Consider the following 20,099-nt stretch of genomic DNA (forward strand, 5'->3'; position numbering starts at 1 on the left):
GTTTTATTTTTGATAGAAAATGTATTATAGCTTGTTCTGCAACTACATGCAGAACAATAACACTTTCAAATGAATGAATGTTATTGCTGGAGAAAGGAGTTCATTGAACGTTCTGTTTGAGCTCTTTTGAGAAGTTGAACAACAATGCCATCTTGTGGTGATAATATAATGATGCCAGAGTTTGAAGGTTTGAGGTCTTGAACATAAAGGTATTCTTTCCCTGTAAAAACATCAGCTGTCAATCACAGACCATTTCTTTAACCTATACGTCTGATTGTGGAGCTACATTTTTTTCATAATCCACAGGGGAACAACATACAAGTAAATGGCAAAATATTGAAAAGTTATATTAAAGTTCCTTCTAGAATAAAACCAGAGCATAGCAATCAGTGAATGTGTGCAGTGGGATCAGAGTGACAGATATAGGTCACCTCGTCAGTCGCTGCCAGCACCTTATCCCTTTATCCTCTTCAGTGGATTCTCTTGAGAGAGCAGCTGCGGTGTGTGGAATGGCCTGGCTGGACAGATGATGATTAAGGGGTCTTAACTAGGACCTGACTCCATTACAGGAGGTGCTCGTCAGGAGGAGAAATACACCAGGGAGTGGAGACTGGGAAGTGACAGGGAGAAAGGATGAGTGGTGGTGGACGGGCAAGCTCAGGACAGATCCTGGTTCTCTCATGGCTGGTTGTTGTTCCTTCTCTGTCCCAGGTTCGCCACTCTCTGCCAGTCTTGTGGATCATGCCACTGACAGACAACCCAGGGCTGGGAAACCTTACGGCGTCCTTGTTGCCGGCTGTCCAGCTCGCTCTAGACGACCTGAGCAGGCAGCAGACTCCTCTAAGAAACTATGAGATCAATTTTCATGTCATAGATTCAGAGGTAACATTTGCTGGTGTGTTAGTGGACTGGTGTTTTTGGACCAACAAGCCTCTGTTGGTAGGGTGTACATTGTTTATGTGGAGCACAAGGTTAAAAGTAGTGTATTTTAATGCAAAAAAGGACATGTAAGCTGTTCAGTGCATTTGGAATCATAATGATGATGAATGGAGTGGGACAGTTCACTCTTCGTTTTCTCTTTGTCTTTTAGTGTAATATTGCCAAAGGACTTAAAGCCTACTTTGATGCCATATGCTTTGGGCCAAAATACTTAATGATCTTTGGAGGTGTGTGTCCATCAGTCACATCCGTCATTGCTGAATCACTACAGGGGTGGAACCTGGTACAGGTATCTTTTTTACTGTATTGTAGGCACTGAGCAACCATTTTCCATCACACTGTATTGTAGGCACTAAGCAACCATTTTCCATCACACTGTATTGTAGGCACTGAGCAACCATTTTCCATCACACTGTATTGTAGGCACTGAACAACCATTTTACATCACACTGTATTGTAGGCACTGAGCAACCATTTTACATCACACTGTATTGTAGGCACTGAGAAACCATTTTCCATCACACTGTATTGTAGGCACTGAGCAACCATTTTCCATCACACTGTATTGTAGGCACTGAGCAACCATTTTACATCACACTGTATTATAGGCACTGAGCAACCATTTTACATCACACTGTATTATAGGCACTGAGCAACCATTTTACATCACACTGTATTATAGGCACTGAGCAACCATTTTACATCACACTGTATTGTAGGCACTGAGCAACCATTTTCCATCCCACTGTATTGTAGGCACTGAGCAACCATTTTCCATCCCACTGTATTGTAGGCACTGAGCAACCATTTTCCATCACACTGTATTGTAGGCACTGAGCAACCATTTTCCATCACACATAGGCACACCATTTTACATCACACTGTATTGTAGGCACTGAGCAACCATTTTACATCACACTGTATTGTAGGCACTGAGCAACCATTTTACATCACACTGTATTGTAGGCACTGAGCAACCATTTTACATCACACTGTATTGTGTATCACAATAGAGCATGTTATTTAATAGGTGACATACATGCAAATAACACAATTGCTAGTACTTCAAATAATGATTTAGTGCTCTTCAAGCCTAACATTATTGCGCATTCAATATTCCAGCTGTCTTTCGCTGCAACAACGCCTGTTTTAGATGATGAGAAAAAATATCCCAACTTCTTCCGAATGGTTACCTCGGACAACACAGTCAATCAGGCTGTTGTGAAGATCCTACAGAACTACAAGTGGAGACGTGTAGGGACGCTGACCCAGGATGTACAGAGGATCTCAGAGGTACCACTGACCGTGGTAAAACTTTCTGTCACATGCCTGTTTGGTGTACAATGTAGCTGTTATCGCCATTTACAAGTAGGGACACAAGGGTATCCGGCATTAGCCTATTGATTAAGACTGCTGACAACTATGCTGTCTTATGTATGAATTGTAAAGTCTATATTGTCCTGTCCTTGAAAGATAAGGAGAGATCTGACTAAACAACTGAGCAAGGCTGATGTTATGGTTGCTGTAACTGAAAGCCTGTCCACTGACCCATGTGTCAATGTAAAGAAATTGAAGGTGAGTAATATGCCCAAATCATCTTTACTTACAAAGTTAGAATTTGGCACTGAATTGCATCATTTCAGAAAATTGCAGATGCATCCTCAGCGTGTCAATCTGTTTTGTATCATGTCCCTTTCGACAGGATATGGATGTAACAATCATTATTGGGTTGTTTGACGAAAATTCAGCCTCCAAAGTCTTTTGCTGTGTGAGTACATAACCAGAAAACCTACATTAAAATATGATGCGATGCAACACAATGCCATCATTAATGATTAGCACTTGTTTGAGACAAAGATTAATAGCAGTTTAACAGCGCATTCATCATACAATTACTTTTGAATTATCGTTATGATAACCATTTGTGTTTGTAATTACCATATAACCTTTGTCTTCTAGGCTTACAGCCTGAACATGTTTGGCGGGAGGTATCAGTGGATCCTCCCTGGCGGTTACCAGGGGAGCTGGTGGGAGGAGGCCAACTCCTCCAACTGTGCTTCAAATAACCTGCTGACCGCAATGGAAGGCTCCATCACTGTGGACTTCACACACCTCAGTAACAGACAGATAAAAGGCATCTCAGGAAGGGTAGGTTCTGAGGTTTTCAGCAAGGGACAGCATATTCTGTCGATACTGTACCATGCTCTCTCCAATGGATAACTTGTGTTTATAACTAAAAATGTGGATGTAATGTTGAAAACATCAAACAGTGTATTTGCAGTGTAGCAACGGTAATGAAAGACCATTAAGAGAAGTCAAACAAACACCATTGTGTTTCTGTTTAGACCCCAAAAGAGTATGACGAGACTTACAACAGAGAGCTGCTGCAGAGAGGGTTGGTTGCCAGCAAGTTCCATGGGTTTGCCTATGATGGAGTTTGGGTGATGGTGAAAGCATTGACCAGGGTCATTGAGTCTGTTCGTCACAGAGAGAGATATGACATCCACCGGAACTTCACAGTCAGCAGCAAAGAGATTGGACAAATGGTCCTGGATTCCATGAAGGAGATTTGCTTTGAGGGTGTAACTGTAAGTTAGCATGACTGTTGTGTTAACATTCCATTTTAGATAGGTCATTGCTCCAAATGACTAAAGATAAGATGTGCTTTACAAATATTCTTGTCAAATTGAGTTTCTTTTCTTCTTTTTTTAGGGTCAAGTTATGTTTAGAAATGGGGAACGCATGGGAACTATTAAATTAAGCCAATTTCAAGGTAAACATTACATATATGTTTACATACATTTCCATGAATTTACATTTCCATACATTTCCATGAATTTAGAGAACATTCTTTGTGAAATATTTATCAACTGCATGTGTTTCCACAGAGGGCCGGGAGGTTAAGATAGGCCAGTATAATGCTGAAGCAGAAGAATTAGAACTCAACCACTTAATCAAGTTTCAAGGTAGGTGGCCACACTATTAGGACAAGGCATTAAGACATCTGATGATGACACCTCAAGCACACAAAAAATGTTTGTTTTTGTCACAGTCTTTGCATTCTACTTTTCTGTGCCTTTCATAGGCATGCAGCCGCCTAATGACCGGACACAGTCCCAGCGGTGGGATGTCAGGTTCCCCTCTACATCATCTTGTTATCCACCACTGGCCTGGCCATGCTCATGGCACTCGTCTTCCTCTTCTTCCACATCAAGCATCACAACCATTGGTAAGATCATTATTCCAAGCATCTTGTATCGGCTTGTTAGATACTTTTTGAGGTAGCTTTCATCGAAACACAAGGTTGTTCTCTCTTTCGTTGTTATCCAGTTTACTTACTCACATGCTCTGCTCAGAAAAGGCTGCCTGTTGATCTCAATATTTTGTTTTTCCCATAGGGTCATGAAGAAGTCCAGTCCGTCCATGAACTACCTCATTATCCTGGGTACAATGCTGGCCTGTACCTCCGTCTTCCTCTATGGGCTGGATGGATCCCAGGTGACTGACAAAGTGTTTGTTCCGCTTTGCCCTGTGAGTACACATGAGTTTAAACGTCTAAGCATTACACTGATAAGGAAGGAACCACTTGCTTCAAGGGATGCACATTGTTTCATTTGTTTTCCTCTTGTCACAGATTCGCACATATATTCTTTCTGTAGGATACACCACAACCTTTGGGGCATTGTTTGCGAAAACTTGGAGGGTCTGGACAATTGTCAAAAATAAGGAGATAATTGAAAAGGTAAACTCAAAGTTCAAAAGATCAAGTTAAAGAAACTCAAAAAGTACAGGCCTCTTAATCACCATCTCTCCTGTCTAATATTTAATACTCATCCTCTCCCTCTCTGTTCTTTCTTCAGATTATTAAGGATTACCAACTATGGATAATTGTCGGGGGAATGCTGCTAATCGATCTGTGTCTATTAACCTGCTGGCAGATGGTGGATCCACTCAGACGAACAGTGGAAGAGTTCAGCCAAGAGGTAACACTTCAATTACATTTTCTATTTTAACCTTGGTCTTGCTCTCTTATCTTTTGTTGTGTAGGGGATGCAGACGTTGTTGAAGTTAACCTTTCAATTTTAACTGCCTTTTTGATGACCTTGTTTATGTGAATTACTCTGGTCTGGAGTCGACCGTGTGGTGGTAGTGAATGGCTCTGGTCTGGAGTCGACCGCGTGGTGGTAGTGAATGGCTCTGGTCTGGAGTCGACCGCGTGGTGGTAGTGAATGGCTCTGGTCTGGAGTCGACCGCGTGGTGGTAGTGAATGGCTCTGGTCTGGAGTCGACCGCGTGGTGGTAGTGAATGGCTCTGGTCTGGAGTGGTGGTAGTGAATGGCTCTGGTCTGGAGTCGACCGCGTGGTGGTAGTGAATGGCTCTGGTCTGGAGTCGACCGCGTGGTGGTAGTGAATGGCTCTGGTCTGGAGTCGACCGCGTGGTGGTAGTGAATGGCTCTGGTCTGGAGTCGACCGCGTGGTGGTAGTGAATGGCTCTGGTCTGGAGTCGACCGTGTGGTGGTAGTGAATGGCTCTGGTCTGGAGTCGACCGTGTGGTGGTAGTGAATGGCTCTGGTCTGGAGTCGACCGTGTGGTGGTAGTGAATGGCTCTGGTCTGGAGTCGACCGTGTGGTGGTAGTGAATGGCTCTGGTCTGGAGTCGACCGTGTGGTAGAGTCGTAGTAAATGTGAACCTCGGAGGGAGATCAAAAATATGAAAGTAGTCTTTCCTTTTTGTTGTGTTTCAGACTGCTCCTGGTGGTGAAGATGTTAATACAAGGCACTTCCTGGACCACTGTGAAAGTACAAACCTGACTAAATGGCTCGCCATTGTATATGGCTACAAAGGGCTTCTAATGGTGAGATAAATTGCCAGAACCATGTTCAACACCCAGGACCCTTTTCAAACAAAGCTGATAATCTAGTTGATGGTTTTCCATATTTTCTTTAGTTTCTTGGATGTTTCCTGGCCTTGAGAACAAGGCATGCACATATCCATCTCCTCGATGACAGCAAGTACACAAGGCTGAGCATGTACCACGTGACCGTCATGTCTATCATTGGAGCATCAGGGTGCTTCCTGACCCAGTATAACCCTAATGTGCAGCTCTTCATCATGGCTTTGGTGGTGATCTCCTGCTGTACCTGCACTCTGTGTCTGGTGTTCCTGCCCAAGGTGTCACCTGCCTCATCTCTGAAACCTCCTCTTGTATACATGTTGAGCTCTCATGTTCAAATATCTCATTTATCTCAATGTTCTCATTTTACTTCCATTTCTCAATGTATATTGTTTACAAATTGGTGTATATGCTAGATGATGTTTGATGTAAACACTTGTCTTGAAAAATATAATTGAATGCTTCTGTCTTGTATTCTAGCTTGTAAAAATCCGAGACAATCCCAACCAAGTGGATCCAACTAGCTGGTTACAATGTGATCTTCACAAGGAGGATTCGGAGACCTCCAGTTCCTCTAGCAGTGTCAATCAGGGCAGATCTCTTGAAAGCCTGCGGACTGAAAACCAGCAGCTCCGGAGGAGAATCACAGAGGTGAGTTCTGACCCCTTGTCTTGATTCTAAACAATTCACAGAACTTTAACCGTTGTAGGTTGAACACCCATCTGTTGTGGAGCTAATAATCATTAATGCCATTTCAGATGGTGGAACTTTGGGAATGAACATAGAAATGGTCTTTGCAGATTGGTGACCAGTTGGAGGATGTCGCCATGCAAGTACTAGATGAAGAGCTGAGTCCTCCCAGTCCACAGGGCCATGAAGTGAGACTGAGAGCCCAGGTGTGCTCTGATGTGCCCAGGATGAACAGGGAACTCTTTGATGACATCAACTCACCTGAACAGTACAGGAAAATATATTACTCTGATACTTAAATATACATTATGCAATACAAATATTTTCTATACTTTCTATATATACACTGAGTATACAAAACATTATGAACATGTGCTCTTTCCATGACATAGACTAACCAGGTGAATCCATGTGAAAACTATGATCCTTTATTATATTGTTAAATGGTCCACCACCCAAAGGACATCCAGTCAACTTGAAATAATTGTGGGAAGCATTGGAGTCAACATGGGCCAGGATCCCTGTGGACCACTTCTGACACCTTGTAGAGTTCATGTCCAGACGATTGATGCAGTTCTGAGGGCAAACTCAATATTAAGAAGATGTTCCTAATGTTTTGTACACTCGGTGTATATTTAACTATATTTTTTATAGAAATATCTACTATATATTTTTTTTAAATGAAACGTCCTACACACTTGTTTTCCTTTGCAGCATCCAACGAAGACGGTCCGTGCAGCTGCCAATTCTTCACCACGCCTACATGCCAGCCGTTGGGGGAATGAGTGCCAGCTGTTCCAGCCTTCTGAGAAGTCCCGATGTCCCCAGTGCCCAACAGAGACATATGCCACCCTCGCATCGGGTCATGGTCACCGGGCTGTGACTGTATTTCCCTCTACAGTGAGTGACAATATGCTGGAAAAGTTACAATATTCATTGAACTGCTTCTGGTTCCACTGGCAGCTGGAAGTCAAATGACCTTCCTTTACTTGGACTGCCACAGCATCATTCGCATCTGAAGTCATGTTCACATCCAGACAATTTCTACATACAATGCGGTGCTGACAGAAGTTGTGTGGTAAATTACAATGGCTGCTTTCTTTATGGATTTTTAGTAGATTGATTGCAGTGCAACTCATAGAAGTGGTCTCCTGATGGAAAAACAAAAACAGTTGGCCGTTCCCTGTTTCCCAACATGGGAGTATCCTGTATTGCAGCAGGATACTGGCAGTGACTGTATTTGCACTCTTGGTAACTGCTGTGCTGTGGTATTGCTCTCTGGTACTGCTCTCTGGTACTGCTCTGTCATGTTGTCACTCTGGGAATTTCCTGGTTTGCTAAAGCCCAGGAATGAACTTTAAACTGTGTTCCAAGGCAGAAGTTAACCCTTTACAGCAGTCAAATAAATAATTGTCTTTCCAAACATTGCCTGTGTCCTGAAGAAAACAACATCTTGGCTATGTCTAGGAAAATTCAAGTTTATGTTATCAGTCTTTCAAAGATTATGAATAATCGATTTGAGAGTATAACCTTTAAATGTGCATATTTGTAAAAAAAAAGAAATGTCTATATAAAAAAAAGTGCTACAACTATTTTGCAATCCACTGTTGTGTGCCAGACAGTACTTTCTATTTGAAGAGAATGTGCTGCAATAACAAATAAGGGAGGAGTGTCTCAACTTGGGGTTTATAAAAAGGTACATCTAAATCACTGCAGAAAGTGTATTAGGTTTCTACAACAACATCCTTGGGAAAAGGATCCTGCCATGTTCTCCATCAGAACCACATTCATCCTGCCAGCTCTTCTGGCCCTTTTGGTTGTAAATGTGGAATCCTCTTTCAGTGGTGGTAAGTTTCAACAACTCTTTTGTAGAAATATCTATAAATACAGTATTATGATTTTATGTTGTTCATGTGTTATTATAATGTTTCTCATAGGTGGTGGAGGATCCTACAATTATGACATATCTAAAATGTCTGACCTGAGGAAGCTGTACAACTCCAAGGTGTATGAAGCAGACAGAATGAGGAGACCCCTTGAAGGCATGTCCTTTCAGGTGGGGGTTCTCAGCCACTCAGGAGTCAAGTGAGTAACATCATATTATCTATGAAATGCCTATATTTATAAAATAAACCCACAAAAGTCAGTTGTATGTTACTGCATATCTAGCAACATCATGTTTGTTAATTAAGAAATGGCCTAAACTACCCGCTATGTCTAATCCTTCGTTGTTGATCCAGAGTGACTTTGGCTGATGGCTCCCAGTGGCTTGTCCATAAAGGGGATGGATTTGGCATCAGCTCTCAGACTGTAGTGGTGGCTGCACACCACATGAGTCGAGACTGGAAGGCAAGTATTCAATCAGCTTTCTTTCAGAAGCATCTTTTATTGAAATGACCCTGTAGTGGCAAATACACAGTTGTTCAGATTAAAACATTGTTTTTTAAAACTTTTTGCAGAAAGTTGAAACCAAAAACTTTAAAGGGAGTAAGACGGTCTCTGATTTCGTCAAAGCTGGAGGCACTGACTACAGCCTCATCTTTGATAACTGCCATGATGCAGCTGGTCGGATGTGGGAGTGAAACAGTATTTTATTGTTTTGATGAGGCTGCAGCAGTTACTATATTTGAGCTGCAATGCCCATTTCATATTGATGGATTGAGTTAAACAGAAATAAAGTCCAATGAATTGACAGACCGGAAATTCACATTCTTTTCATTCAGTTTCATTTGCATCTCAGAAAAAAAGAAATGGTATGTTTGTGGTGATGTATTTATCCTGTTCTCATGCCTCATGCAAGGCAATAATTGTCCCCTTTATCAAAGTTTAGAATTGAACTCAAGGAGTGAGCATAAACCTAGTCACATTTGTGACCAAGCCCATGCAGGGCGAAAACTAAACATTGCACACACTTGTGTATCTACGACCATCACACAACACCACGGGCCAAACTCGTACGTCAAGCAGCATCTCTGTGAATGGAGGGCCTTTGTTCCATCAAGATGAAAAGTGACAGGCTGCTCACTGTTTCCACACGGTTGGGCTCAATCAGGGCCCCTCTAAATCAAAGACATGCCAGTCAGTTACAAAGCCTTTCACAAATATCCTCGGCTGTCCCCAACTACTGTGGGAAATTCTAAACACTAATGTAGAGACAATGTTTGCACGAGCGATGCAGTCAAAACAAGTGAGGGAGGGAGTGACTCTGATTCCTATGAAAGTACAGAGCTCTCAGATCCTGTTTCAGAGCTGCTCTTCCTCTCCTTGTAAATTCCCTGGTTCTTCCCTTTTTTACGCCTCAGCAGTTCAGCCTCTGTCTGGTGGGACCCTGCTGTCCCTTGTGTACAGCCGAGGGTGTTCTTGCTTCATTGGTATAACAGGTGCTTCCCAAGGTACTGTCCCCAAGATTCAAAACCAAACCGTCACTCCCAGTCTGGCACAAAAGGCTTTGTTTCATTTCTTTGCCAGTGACACAACCACCATAGTAAGTTAATGTGGTGTCGGTAGAATGCCAGATCCTTCTATATCATCTGGTTTGGGGGATGGTGTTGACCATAGAGTTTTATAGCCTTTCTTCTGAGATCTCAGAAGTGGCGTCTGGGTGTCCATGTCCCTTAGAGCATCTTTGCTAGCTGAGCGGAAGTGTGTCTGTGTCCAGCCGTACACCACACAGTTCAGAAGGCCTTGAGAGGATGAGGTGAAGGCCTGGGATGAGGAAGTAGAAGTTAAGCCATGGACTGAAGTTGCACACGTCTTGGATGTTGGTTTCAGAGCAGCTGGCAGTTTTACCTGTAAGATGTAGAGAATGACACCCACAACTCCCTCCACTGATTTGGGGTTGTACAGAATCATGGCGGCCAGGAACACTGCTGAAATGAAAAGGTAAACAAGGCAATATATCAGAAAGGAGAATGTGATTTTCAGCTGCTACAAACCATTTAGCAAGCCGGGGGCCCTAGGATTCTGAGCTGGGTGAACAGTACTGTAGTTACCTGGGCCCCAACAGAAGAAGAAGACAGAGGGGTAGAGGAGCATGTGTCGGTCCAGAACATGAAGCGACGCCCACTGCCTGTCACCAAGGAAACCGCTAGAACTCACACAACGTCTGTAAACAGTGCGGGCTTTTCCCATGAGCACCTGGTGTACACAAAAGACGTGTGAAGCCAAGGTTTGAATAAAATAAATATAAGCTGGTAACCATGGGATAGGCTGACTCACCACAATGCCAACAAAGGTGAGGAGGAACACTGCCAAGAAGACAGCAATACTGTACATGTGTCCCAGGTGGCAAGCTGAGTCCACCTCCATCTTGCTCAAGTCAGTGGACATGAAGAGTGCCTCCGTGTGCATTAGAAGGCACCTAATATGCAGGGAGGGACTTTAGTCAAACCGTTATGCACCTCAAATCAACAAGAGATATGTAGAATAAAAAAACACATTAACAATGACGATTAAATCATATTAATTGACCAAACATTTAGCACGGAAGTGCTTGATATGAATTCTGATTGCCTTACTAAAACTGCAAACCTTATTGACACACAATTATCTCTATCCCAAAATCAACTCCCTCCATGATAATATTCCTACTTTGATGCTACAGACCTACTTGTAAGGCTGGCTGAAGTTTGTGTAACAGTGGTCCATGTTTCCTGTTACAAACACTGGCAGCATCAGCAGCACGGGGAGGACACTGGAAGGAGAAACGGGACAGGACATGTAGCATACTCCCTCTATTGGATGTATAATGACATCTACTGAACTTTAAATAGGTCAAGCATATACTAGGCCATCATTGTAAATAAGAATTTGTTCTTAACTGACTTGCCTGGTCAAATAAGGTTAAATAAATACATGTGAATGAAATACTCTTTCTGTGAAATAGTCCATGCTCACCATGACAGGACTGCAGTAATCTTGCTGAAACTTCTCAGTTTGGTGGTGCACTTCAACAAAACAGAGGCCAGACTTTAACCAAACAGTTGAATATGAGGAATTACAGACAACCAAATGCATCAGACATCAAAACGATAATTTGTCAGGTAGCACCTACTTGGGCTGGGTATCCATGAAGGCTACTGTAGAATCTGTTATTTAGCCCAGAGTACAGGGTCCATACATAGTTCAATGTGTAGAAGAACGAGGTCATATACAGGATCTGTTAAAAGACAGGGTTCTCCGTCAGTGGTCACCATGAGTCAACCAACATTATTTTAGTGGTGAGAAGCGTGGTATGACGTGTCAATGAAATGGTGTTCCCTGTCTGCGTATCCATGAAGATTAGATATCTAGGACCATCATTGGTTTTGTTGTGGGGTTATATATCATGTTCCCTTTTGGTACAGAATATTCCAGTGCACAAGTACAAGGGAAATGGGTCAGCCACATCCAGACTCCTTTGTCCCGATCTAACAGAATTGAAGAGGCGTCAAATTGGGCTAGATTTGCTGCTCTACTTCATTTGGGCCGGATCTAGATCTGCCTCGGACATCTATTTCTCAGTGAAACATTAAGTCAATTCTTACTGTAAATGAATGTATTATACGTCTGTGTACATACCTGTTCAACGATGTGTAGGTTGTAGCAGGTGGCATGGCTATCACAGTCCTGGGTGAACAGTACTGCTCCTACCAGCCAGCTGACTGCCAGCAGCAAGTCTGTCACACTCAGTAAGAACAATGGCTGGATCTGCAGAGGAAGTGATATTGGCCATTGTTTTGGAGTCTAAAGCAGTCATGGTATTGTAGGTAGGTTAATAATATTGTTATTATTAACAAAAACCGATTGGATTTATATAGCGCCTTTCTACCAACTAAGGTAGGGTATAATATAGGCTTAAATGTGGAAACAATTAAAACCAACAGTAGAGGGGATCATCTGTAGTGTTTGTAACTAACCTCAGGTGTCCTTATAAGGTGTTGGAAAGTTGCATAAACAATTATGGAACCTGAACCGACAATGCTGCAAACAACAAGAAAAACCACATTGGGAAGAGCTCCTCATTTGACCCGTGTGATCACCAGATTGTACAATTACAAAGAGGTTGTAAATGCTGCGCCCTGCTTACCTCAGCACTGCCATAGTCATCTGGATCCACCTGACTGCAAAGTACACCTTTACAGGGGAAAGGTGTTGATTAGAAACCAAAACAGTCACTATCCTATAACACTACTCTGGTCAACTGGATCTATCTGACTGCAAAGTAAACCTTTACAGGGGAAAGGTGTTGATTAGAAACAAAAACAGTCACTATCCTATAACACTACTCTGGTCAACTGGATCTATCTGACTGCAAAGTAAACCTTTACAGGGGAAAGGTGTTGATTAGAAACCAAAACAGTCACTATCCTATAACACTACTCTGGTCAACTGGATCTATCTGACTGCAAAGTAAACCTTTACAGGGGAAAGGTGTTGATTAGAAACCAAAACAGTCACTATCCTATAACACTACTCTGGTCAACTGGATCTATCTGACTGCAAAGTAAACCTTTACAGGGGAAAGGTGTTGATTAGAAATCAAAACAGTCACTATCCTATAACACTACTCTGGTCAACTGGATCTATCTGACTGCAAAGTAAACCTTTACAGGGGAAAGGTGTTGATTAGAAACCAAAACAGTCACTATCCTATAACACTACTCTGGTCAACTGGATCTATCTGACTGCAAAGTAAACCTTTACAGGGGAAAGGTGTTGATTAGAAACCAAAACAGTCACTATCCTATAACACTACTCTGGTCAACTGAGGAGAATAATCTCATCCACTTTCTACAGTGCTAGAGGGTGGTCCCACACCCCAAAAGCCATGCTGCAGACACATGTGGCAACGATGTAGCTACAACTAAGAAATACACATTGCTGTACACTTTGCAGTAATTTAAATACAGGACAACTACAAATTAATAATCACTATTTAATACTTAACACAATACTTGTAAATGACTTACAACAGTCCAGTCCTCAGGCGTTGTTGTGTTTTGCTCCGTGTTGTTTGAGACATCTTGCAAGACGAAATTTAACATTTTTTCTTTATTTTAAGACTTAACATAATTGTAGAATATATATATATATATGTCGTTCCCAAAACATTCAGCCATAGCTTAAAACATCAGAGACTAGTTGTGATTTAGGCTGAGTAACCTAGACACGCACGGATCCAAAACTGAAGTGGTTGTGCAGCAGTTTAACGTCACATAGAAGGCAAGGCGCGCTCTCCATTTGACTGACCCGTTAATGCTTCGTCACATGACCGCAACAAGTGTAGCCACTCATCATGTCTGGTTTCATAATCTTATAATTTACATTAGGCAATAGCCCATAGCCTATTCATCACCCTTGTTGTTTTATTTCAAGTCACCACTTAACCCTACAATAACCTTGGCGATGACAAAAATAAACGACATCAATGTGAAAAATATACACTGATTGTACAAAACACGAAGAACAGGTGCGCCTTGCGCAGCTACCACCATACCCATTCAAAGGCACTCAATATTTTGTCCTGCCATTCACCCTCTGAATGGCACACACACAATCCATGTCTCAATCATCTCAAGGCTTAAAAATCCCCCTTTAACCTATCTCCTCCCCTTCATCTACACTGATTTGAAGTGGATTTAACAAGTGACATCAATAAGGGATCATCGCTTTCACCTGGAGTCACCTGGTCAGACTGTCATTGAAACAGCAGTCAAGTGCAGTATAACTGCAGTTATGCCACAGGTATGACAAAACATTTATTTTTACTGCTCTAATTACATTGGTAACCAGTTTATAATAGCAATAAGGTACCTCCGGGGTTTGTGGTATATTGCCAATATACCACACCTCCTCGTGCCTTTTGCTTAATTAGAGTGGAGTTATTCTGCAATTACTATGTCCAAAATGCCACAGTTAACTGCAGTTACTACACTTTTACTGCACTTTCAAAACTGCAATTTGTTTTAGTAAGGGAGGCTTTCATAATATTTAGTATGAAATAAAGGGCAAACGGAGATTATGTACGTTTTATATTTCCTCCATCTGTTTTCAGATTGGTCTGTTCTGTAACATTTCCATTTGTTGGAATATGTGTATACAGTTGGGGCGGCAGGTAGCCTGGTGTTTAGAGAGTGGGGCCAATAACTGTAAGGTTGCTAGAGTGAATCCCGGAGCTGACAAGGTACAAATCTGTCTAACTGCCCCTGAACAAGGCAGTTAACCCACTGTACCTAGGCCGTCATTGTAAATAAGAATTTGTTCTTAAAATAATGTGTTCTTAACTGACTTGCCTAGTTAAATAAAGGTTACATTTATTTAAAAAAATGATATTCCCAGCTGGCTGCAGGTGGTAATAACCCCTTAGATCCAAATCCTGTTTCCTGTTAAACATTTTAATTTTAAAACTGCAATACTCATTCATCGTTTCGTTTTTAAAGCATAATAACAACAAATAAATATACAGTCGGAACAAATATTTAAACAAAAATATGACTCCAAATCAAATCTGACATTTAGAATGAAAGGCAACAACTTCTCAAAGGAATCAGGCTACTTGAAACCCCTGAACCATCCATCAGTGGGCAGGTGTCATTATTAAATGTAGGTTCTAGACGAAGTTATTTGAGCCAATGCTGACTGGTTTGATTATTAAACATACACTCAGTGGGCAGTTTGTTAGGCACACCACCCCGTTCCCAAAAATGGTTAGCAGACAGTGTGTCACGTGGCTGTGGCTTGCTATACACTGAGTGTACAAAACATTAAGAATACCTGCTCTTTCCATGACATAGACATGCAACTAAATATTAGGAAGGTGTTCTTAATGTTTTGTACACTCAGAGTATAAAGCAGGCTTGAACTTTAGAATGGACAAAATGAGTGACGTAAGCGACTTTGAGCATGGTATATATGATCGTCGATTCCAGGCGCGCCGTTTCCAGTGTCTCAGAAACGTCCGGCCTCCTGGGCTTATTATATTATGCATAACCGTGTCTAGGATTTACCGAGAATGGTGCCAAAAACATCCGTTCAGCGGCAGTCCTATGGGCGAAAACAGATCGTTGATGAGAGGTCGAAGGAGAATGGTAAGAAATGTGCAAGCTACAAACAGGCAAATAACTGCGCAGTGCAACAGTGCTGTGCAGAACGGCATCTCGGAGCACACAACACATCCATCCTTGTCACAGATGGGCTATTGCAGCATGAGTCCATGGCCCCATCCTGCCTGGTGGCAATAATAAAGGCTGTTGGTGTAATGGTGTTGGGAATGTTTTCCCTTGATACCAATTGAGCAACGTTTCCATGCCCTGAAGAATTCAGGCTGTTCTGGCGCAAAGGGGGTCCGACCTGGTACTAGATAGGTGTACCTAATAAACTGGAAACTGAGTGTATAATACAATCAGATGGATATTGTTGATGAACATCATAGTGAATGTGATCCTCCTTAAAAATATTTGTTGGAGTTTTGGTTATGATTGATTCAACTATGCAATTGTTTTCAGTTAACGAACATTACGGAAAATAACCAACATCATAAATAACTACATGACAAATAAAATGTAGACAAATATCGATGCCAAAACACCAAGGGACATCTGATTTCTTCTCCCACCTGTGGAGAGAAGAATGGCGCCATTAGTTACTGGTATGTGATACCATTTGTCATGTCAGTCTTGATAATTATCTTATAGAAGAAGTATCATCAGTGGAGCACACATTAAGGTTGATATCTTCCTGTATTAGAATTAATTAATAGACACTTTCATGCATTTTGATACTAAAATGCTTTCTAGGAGAAGCTCCCAGCTCGTACCGTTCTGAACCAGCATGCCCTCAGTGACAGATAGGGAACCATTGTTCGGGGCTGGATCTATCTGCAGCAGCTTGCACATTAGAGGGTAGATGTGGACACTGTCAAAGGGCTCGGACAGATAACTCTTTTTGAAATCTGGTCCAAAAGCACGGAAGATGGTCTTCATGTCCATTTCGTCCATGTGGAATCCATGATCTCCTTTGTTTACGTAGACAATGAACCTCTGTTGAAATTATATGCATATCATAATTGTTTTTATTTTTTAAATCTGTGATATTTTTACTTTACCATTTTTGACTTTATAAATAGTATATGAAGTGTCTTTAAAGTTAATACCAGTACCTACCGAGTTTAAGTTGAAACCTAGATCAGCAATGACAATAATAGGCTGCATTCTGTCATTCTTGGACAAATGAAAGTTCTCTGGCATATCTTCCTTCTTGTAGACTGTGAGGTTTGGGGCCTTCATGAGAGCATCATAAACCTGCTGTTCCTTTCCTTTCTTCGGCGTGATCATTCCAAACCCGCCGTAGTCAAGGAGCTCAAAATAAACCAAGTTGAAGAAATTCAGGTATTTAGAGAGGATTATCTCATCTACAAGAGGTCTTTTTTTGACGGTGGTCATGCCATGGTCAGAGGTGATGATGATGTTCAGGTTATCTGTCAAACCATCTCGCTGGATGGCCTCCCTCAGGTATCCGATGGTGCGGTCAATCTGCTTTATTATGGTTTTCCTGTCAGGATGGTCTGGTCCTTTGGCATGACCCACGTTGTCAGGCTCTCCATAGTACAGAGTCACAAAGTCAAAATCTTCTTCGGTGAACCAGCTCAACACAGTGTCGATATTCTGTTGCCACTCTGTTTCGTTGTCATCTTGTTGACCTGTTTCCTCAACCACCGCCCGGGTGACACTTTGACCACTGTAGTTGGCGGCTCCTCCTGGAAAGGAAAAGGAACCTGTTTTCAGGCCCTGAAAGAGAAGAACATGTATGTCTGCTTGTATGTATGTATGTCTGCTTGTATGTACGCTTCTAATTACAGGGTGTAGTAGGGCTCTTAACTTTCAGTACAGCAACTTCATTCACCTAAAAATAATCAAGTCAAATGAAATGTTATCTGTCACATGCGCCGAATACAACACCTTACCGTGAAATGCTTACTTACAAGCCCTTAACCAACAGTGTAGTTCAAGTTTAAGAACATATTTACCAAATAAACTCATGTAAAAAATGCAATAAATTATAAAAAGTAACACAATAACATAACAATAACGAGGCTATATACAGGGGGTACCGGTACCAAGTCAAAGTGCAGGGGTACTGGTTAGTTGAGGTCATTTGTACATGTAGGTAGGGGTGATGTGACAATGTATAGATAATAAACAGCGAGTAGCAGCAGTGTACAAAACAAATGGGGGGGGGGGGGGGGGGGGTCAATGTAAACAGTCTGACAGTGGTTTCTGTAGCTGTGGGTAGGAGGACTGTAAGCTAAATCTGCATATTAGACAAATAACACTTGTGATATTTTATGTCCAGGATCAAATCATGACCAGTTCCTCACCTGGTTCTGTGCTGTAATCCACAACGGTAAGGCTCCATTGTCCCACCACTCAGACCTCTTCAAGGTAGCTTTATGGACGACTTTCTGATGAGTTGTGGAATTAAACATCATATTATGGACAACTCCATGATCCTCTATCCATCTCCCTGTGAGAGTTATGAGAAGAAGGTAGAAGAGAAGAAGGTAGAATGATATGTAAATATAGTTAGCGGTGGTGCGCGCTAGTGACGTTTCAATCGGTGACGTTACTTGCTCTGAGACCTTGAAGTAGTGGTTCCCCTTGCTCTGAAAGGGCCGCGGCTTTTGTGGAGCGATGAGTAACGATGCTTCGAGGGTGACTGTTGACGTGTGCAGAGCGTCCCTTGTACGCGCCCAGGTCGGGGCGAGGGGGCGGACGTAAAGTCTATACTGTTACACCAGCAACCTTCCAGGTTGAATTGTCTTTTCGTCATGACATTATGATAAACAGTATCCAAAACCTCAGTGATGTCTTATCAAGGATAGCGAAGATGGCATTTACAACTCTAATTGCTGCACTATAATTATGTTTTATCACTGTCATATAAGAGAACATTTAGAAATTGTCTGTAGATTTGTAGGTGTTTCCTGCATTAACAAATGAAAACATAAAGGTGATTTCCATTTCTCAGGAATAACTCTCGGGTCAGATTAAAGTGAGGTCAATTGCCCAGAGATAAAGTAGGCAGCAAGATAAAGTAAGCAGCAAGTTTGACCAGATTTTGTATTTAAATAGTTAGGACCTGAAGGATATGTACAGTATGTGCACATATACAGTGTACATTTTATTTATTTTATTTTATTTGTACCTTTATTTAACTAGGCAAGTCAGTTAAGAACAAATTCTTATTTTCCATGATGGCCTAGGAACAGTGGGTTAACTGCCTTGTTCAGGGGCAGAACGACTTAATAGATTGTCCTAAAAATCCAAAAGAACATTTCATTTAGATTTGAGTCATTTAGCAGAGATAAGATCAACTTACAGGAGCAATTATGGTTAAGTGCTGTGCTCAAGGGCACATCGGCATGTTTCACCTAGTCAGCTCTTAACCATTAGGCTTACCTGCCACCCAGAACACTGGCAAGTGGGGCTACTTAGTAATGTGAGTGAGATCATGGTCAGGACTGGCATTTTCTGGGCACATGCCACAAACAATACTGTTTTTATGAAAGAATTGAAATATTTGGCCAAAGAAATCAATTGTCAATAATCTATCTACAGTAGTAGGCTACATTTGACTTCAAAACCAGTTTTGAAACAGTAACTTGGGCCCGTAGTCACATGTTACCCAAGGAAATACTTCTTATTCTTGATTAATATGCACCTGATTGAGAACTTCAAACACGCTGCTCAAATGCACGCAACAAGTCAATAGCATTTTGTAACTCCTCTGCCTTACCAGTGATGGTGGTAAAGTGAGATGGGGACGTCATGGTGATAGCCGGAGGGGTGATGTACTTTGCCTTCACTCCATCTACCACTAACTTGTCCATGTGAGGGGTGTCTACGTCTTGATCATAGTCCCATCGGAAACCATCAAAGGAGATCACTAGCAACTTGTTGTGTGTCCCCTTGTTCAATGGTTTGCACTCTACACTGAGAAAAACTGCCATTCCCAAATACAAATCCAACCACATCTTGATGTCTTGGCTTGTCTGCACTGACTAATCCTGTTGGGCTTGATGGATGTCATTTATAGTCATCATTGTGGTCAGGAAGATAACATGTGTTCTTTGAAGAGTGTTATCTGCAAAGGACAAACCTTGAATGTGCCTTGCTTTAATAGACAGGAGGGGTGTTATCAATTGTTATCTGAAGAGAGATTTCACCTAAGATGCCTAGAAATTAGTCTATGGACCCAAGAGTGTCATTAACCCAAGACTAAGATCTGTCTACTCAGCTACTCAGCATATAGGTAGAGTTATCTTTAGTTGTGAGTGAAGAAATGGGTCAGGTAGGACCCTGTAATGATGCTCTAAACAGCATGCCAGAGCCCTGAGGTTAAACAAGGTATTTGACAGCCTCTACTTCTATGCTTTGTACCTGAGTAGGCAGATCTTATTATTATTATTATTTTTTTTTAACCTTTGATGTCCAAAATACTCCACCAACAGCTTCTGTCCAAGGCAATCCACCGTATCAACAAAACAATAAAACATGACCCTGAAAATGACTTTGAAATATGAACTTTCATAAAATCAA

General features: G+C 41.8%; 3 protein-coding genes and 1 pseudogene across 8 annotated transcripts; 2 read left to right on the forward strand and 2 right to left on the reverse strand.

The window, feature by feature from the left end:
• Nucleotides 1–72: 72 nt before the first annotated feature.
• Nucleotides 73–7,405, forward strand: LOC135520819 (gamma-aminobutyric acid type B receptor subunit 2-like; annotated as a pseudogene).
• Nucleotides 7,406–8,237: 832 nt separating this feature from the next.
• On the forward strand, nucleotides 8,238–9,216 carry LOC135520824 (uncharacterized). Its single transcript, XM_064946622.1, has 4 exons — nucleotides 8,238–8,369; nucleotides 8,460–8,607; nucleotides 8,763–8,875; nucleotides 8,986–9,216. Exons 1-4 carry the CDS (start codon nucleotides 8,288–8,290, stop codon nucleotides 9,102–9,104), a joined length of 462 nt encoding a protein of 153 aa, XP_064802694.1. The 5' UTR covers nucleotides 8,238–8,287; the 3' UTR covers nucleotides 9,105–9,216.
• tmem116 (transmembrane protein 116) lies at nucleotides 9,112–14,690 on the reverse strand. Of its 6 annotated transcripts, XM_064946619.1 has the most exons (11): nucleotides 13,473–14,690; nucleotides 12,590–12,636; nucleotides 12,420–12,483; nucleotides 12,082–12,210; nucleotides 11,576–11,680; nucleotides 11,419–11,468; nucleotides 11,132–11,215; nucleotides 10,741–10,882; nucleotides 10,515–10,659; nucleotides 10,312–10,391; nucleotides 9,112–10,227 (listed from the first exon to the last, which is right to left on the reverse strand). In XM_064946619.1, the coding sequence occupies exons 1-11, from the start codon at nucleotides 13,545–13,547 to the stop codon at nucleotides 10,012–10,014; spliced, it is 1,137 nt and encodes a 378-aa protein (XP_064802691.1). In that variant the 5' UTR covers nucleotides 13,548–14,690; the 3' UTR covers nucleotides 9,112–10,011. The 6 variants fall into 6 exon arrangements, with proteins under 6 accessions (XP_064802691.1, XP_064802688.1, XP_064802690.1 ...); XM_064946616.1 differs by having other exon boundaries at nucleotides 9,112–10,391; XM_064946618.1 differs by having other exon boundaries at nucleotides 10,312–10,388; nucleotides 10,515–10,882.
• A 273-nt stretch (nucleotides 14,691–14,963) lies between these two features.
• Nucleotides 14,964–19,649, reverse strand: zgc:153896 (uncharacterized protein LOC569930 homolog). Its single transcript, XM_064946613.1, has 5 exons — nucleotides 19,297–19,649; nucleotides 17,879–18,024; nucleotides 16,665–17,288; nucleotides 16,319–16,541; nucleotides 14,964–16,117 (listed from the first exon to the last, which is right to left on the reverse strand). The coding sequence occupies exons 1-5, from the start codon at nucleotides 19,532–19,534 to the stop codon at nucleotides 16,047–16,049; spliced, it is 1,302 nt and encodes a 433-aa protein (XP_064802685.1). The 5' UTR covers nucleotides 19,535–19,649; the 3' UTR covers nucleotides 14,964–16,046.
• Between the last annotated feature and the right edge of the window lie 450 nt (nucleotides 19,650–20,099).

Source organism: Oncorhynchus masou, chromosome 29 (genome assembly GCF_036934945.1).
Source record: "Oncorhynchus masou masou isolate Uvic2021 chromosome 29, UVic_Omas_1.1, whole genome shotgun sequence".
In the NCBI taxonomy this organism is placed as follows: Eukaryota; Metazoa; Chordata; class Actinopteri; order Salmoniformes; family Salmonidae; genus Oncorhynchus; species Oncorhynchus masou.

Bases quoted from the DNA above. Each gene is read 5' to 3' on its own strand.
- LOC135520824 (XM_064946622.1), top strand. From the start codon at position 8,288: ATGTTCTCCATCAGAACCACATTCATCCTGCCAGCTCTTCTGGCCCTT. The intron at 8,370-8,459 runs GTAAGTTTCAAC...TGTTTCTCATAG, and splicing joins GGAATCCTCTTTCAGTGGTG to GTGGTGGAGGATCCTACAAT. The intron at 8,876-8,985 runs GTATTCAATCAG...TTTTGCAGAAAG, and splicing joins GAGTCGAGACTGGAAGGCAA to TTGAAACCAAAAACTTTAAA.
- tmem116 (XM_064946614.1), bottom strand. From the start codon at position 13,547: ATGTTAAATTTCGTCTTGCAAGATGTCTCAAACAACACGGAGCAAAAC. The intron at 11,681-12,081 runs GTATGTACACAG...GTCTTTTAACAG, and splicing joins ACCTACACATCGTTGAACAG to ATCCTGTATATGACCTCGTT. The intron at 11,216-11,418 runs GTGAGCATGGAC...TTCTCCTTCCAG, and splicing joins ATTACTGCAGTCCTGTCATG to TGTCCTCCCCGTGCTGCTGA.
- zgc:153896 (XM_064946613.1), bottom strand. From the start codon at position 19,534: ATGTGGTTGGATTTGTATTTGGGAATGGCAGTTTTTCTCAGTGTAGAG. The intron at 18,025-19,296 runs GTAAGGCAGAGG...TAACTCTCACAG, and splicing joins TCACTTTACCACCATCACTG to GGAGATGGATAGAGGATCAT. The intron at 16,542-16,664 runs GTAGGTACTGGT...TAATTTCAACAG, and splicing joins TAGGTTTCAACTTAAACTCG to AGGTTCATTGTCTACGTAAA.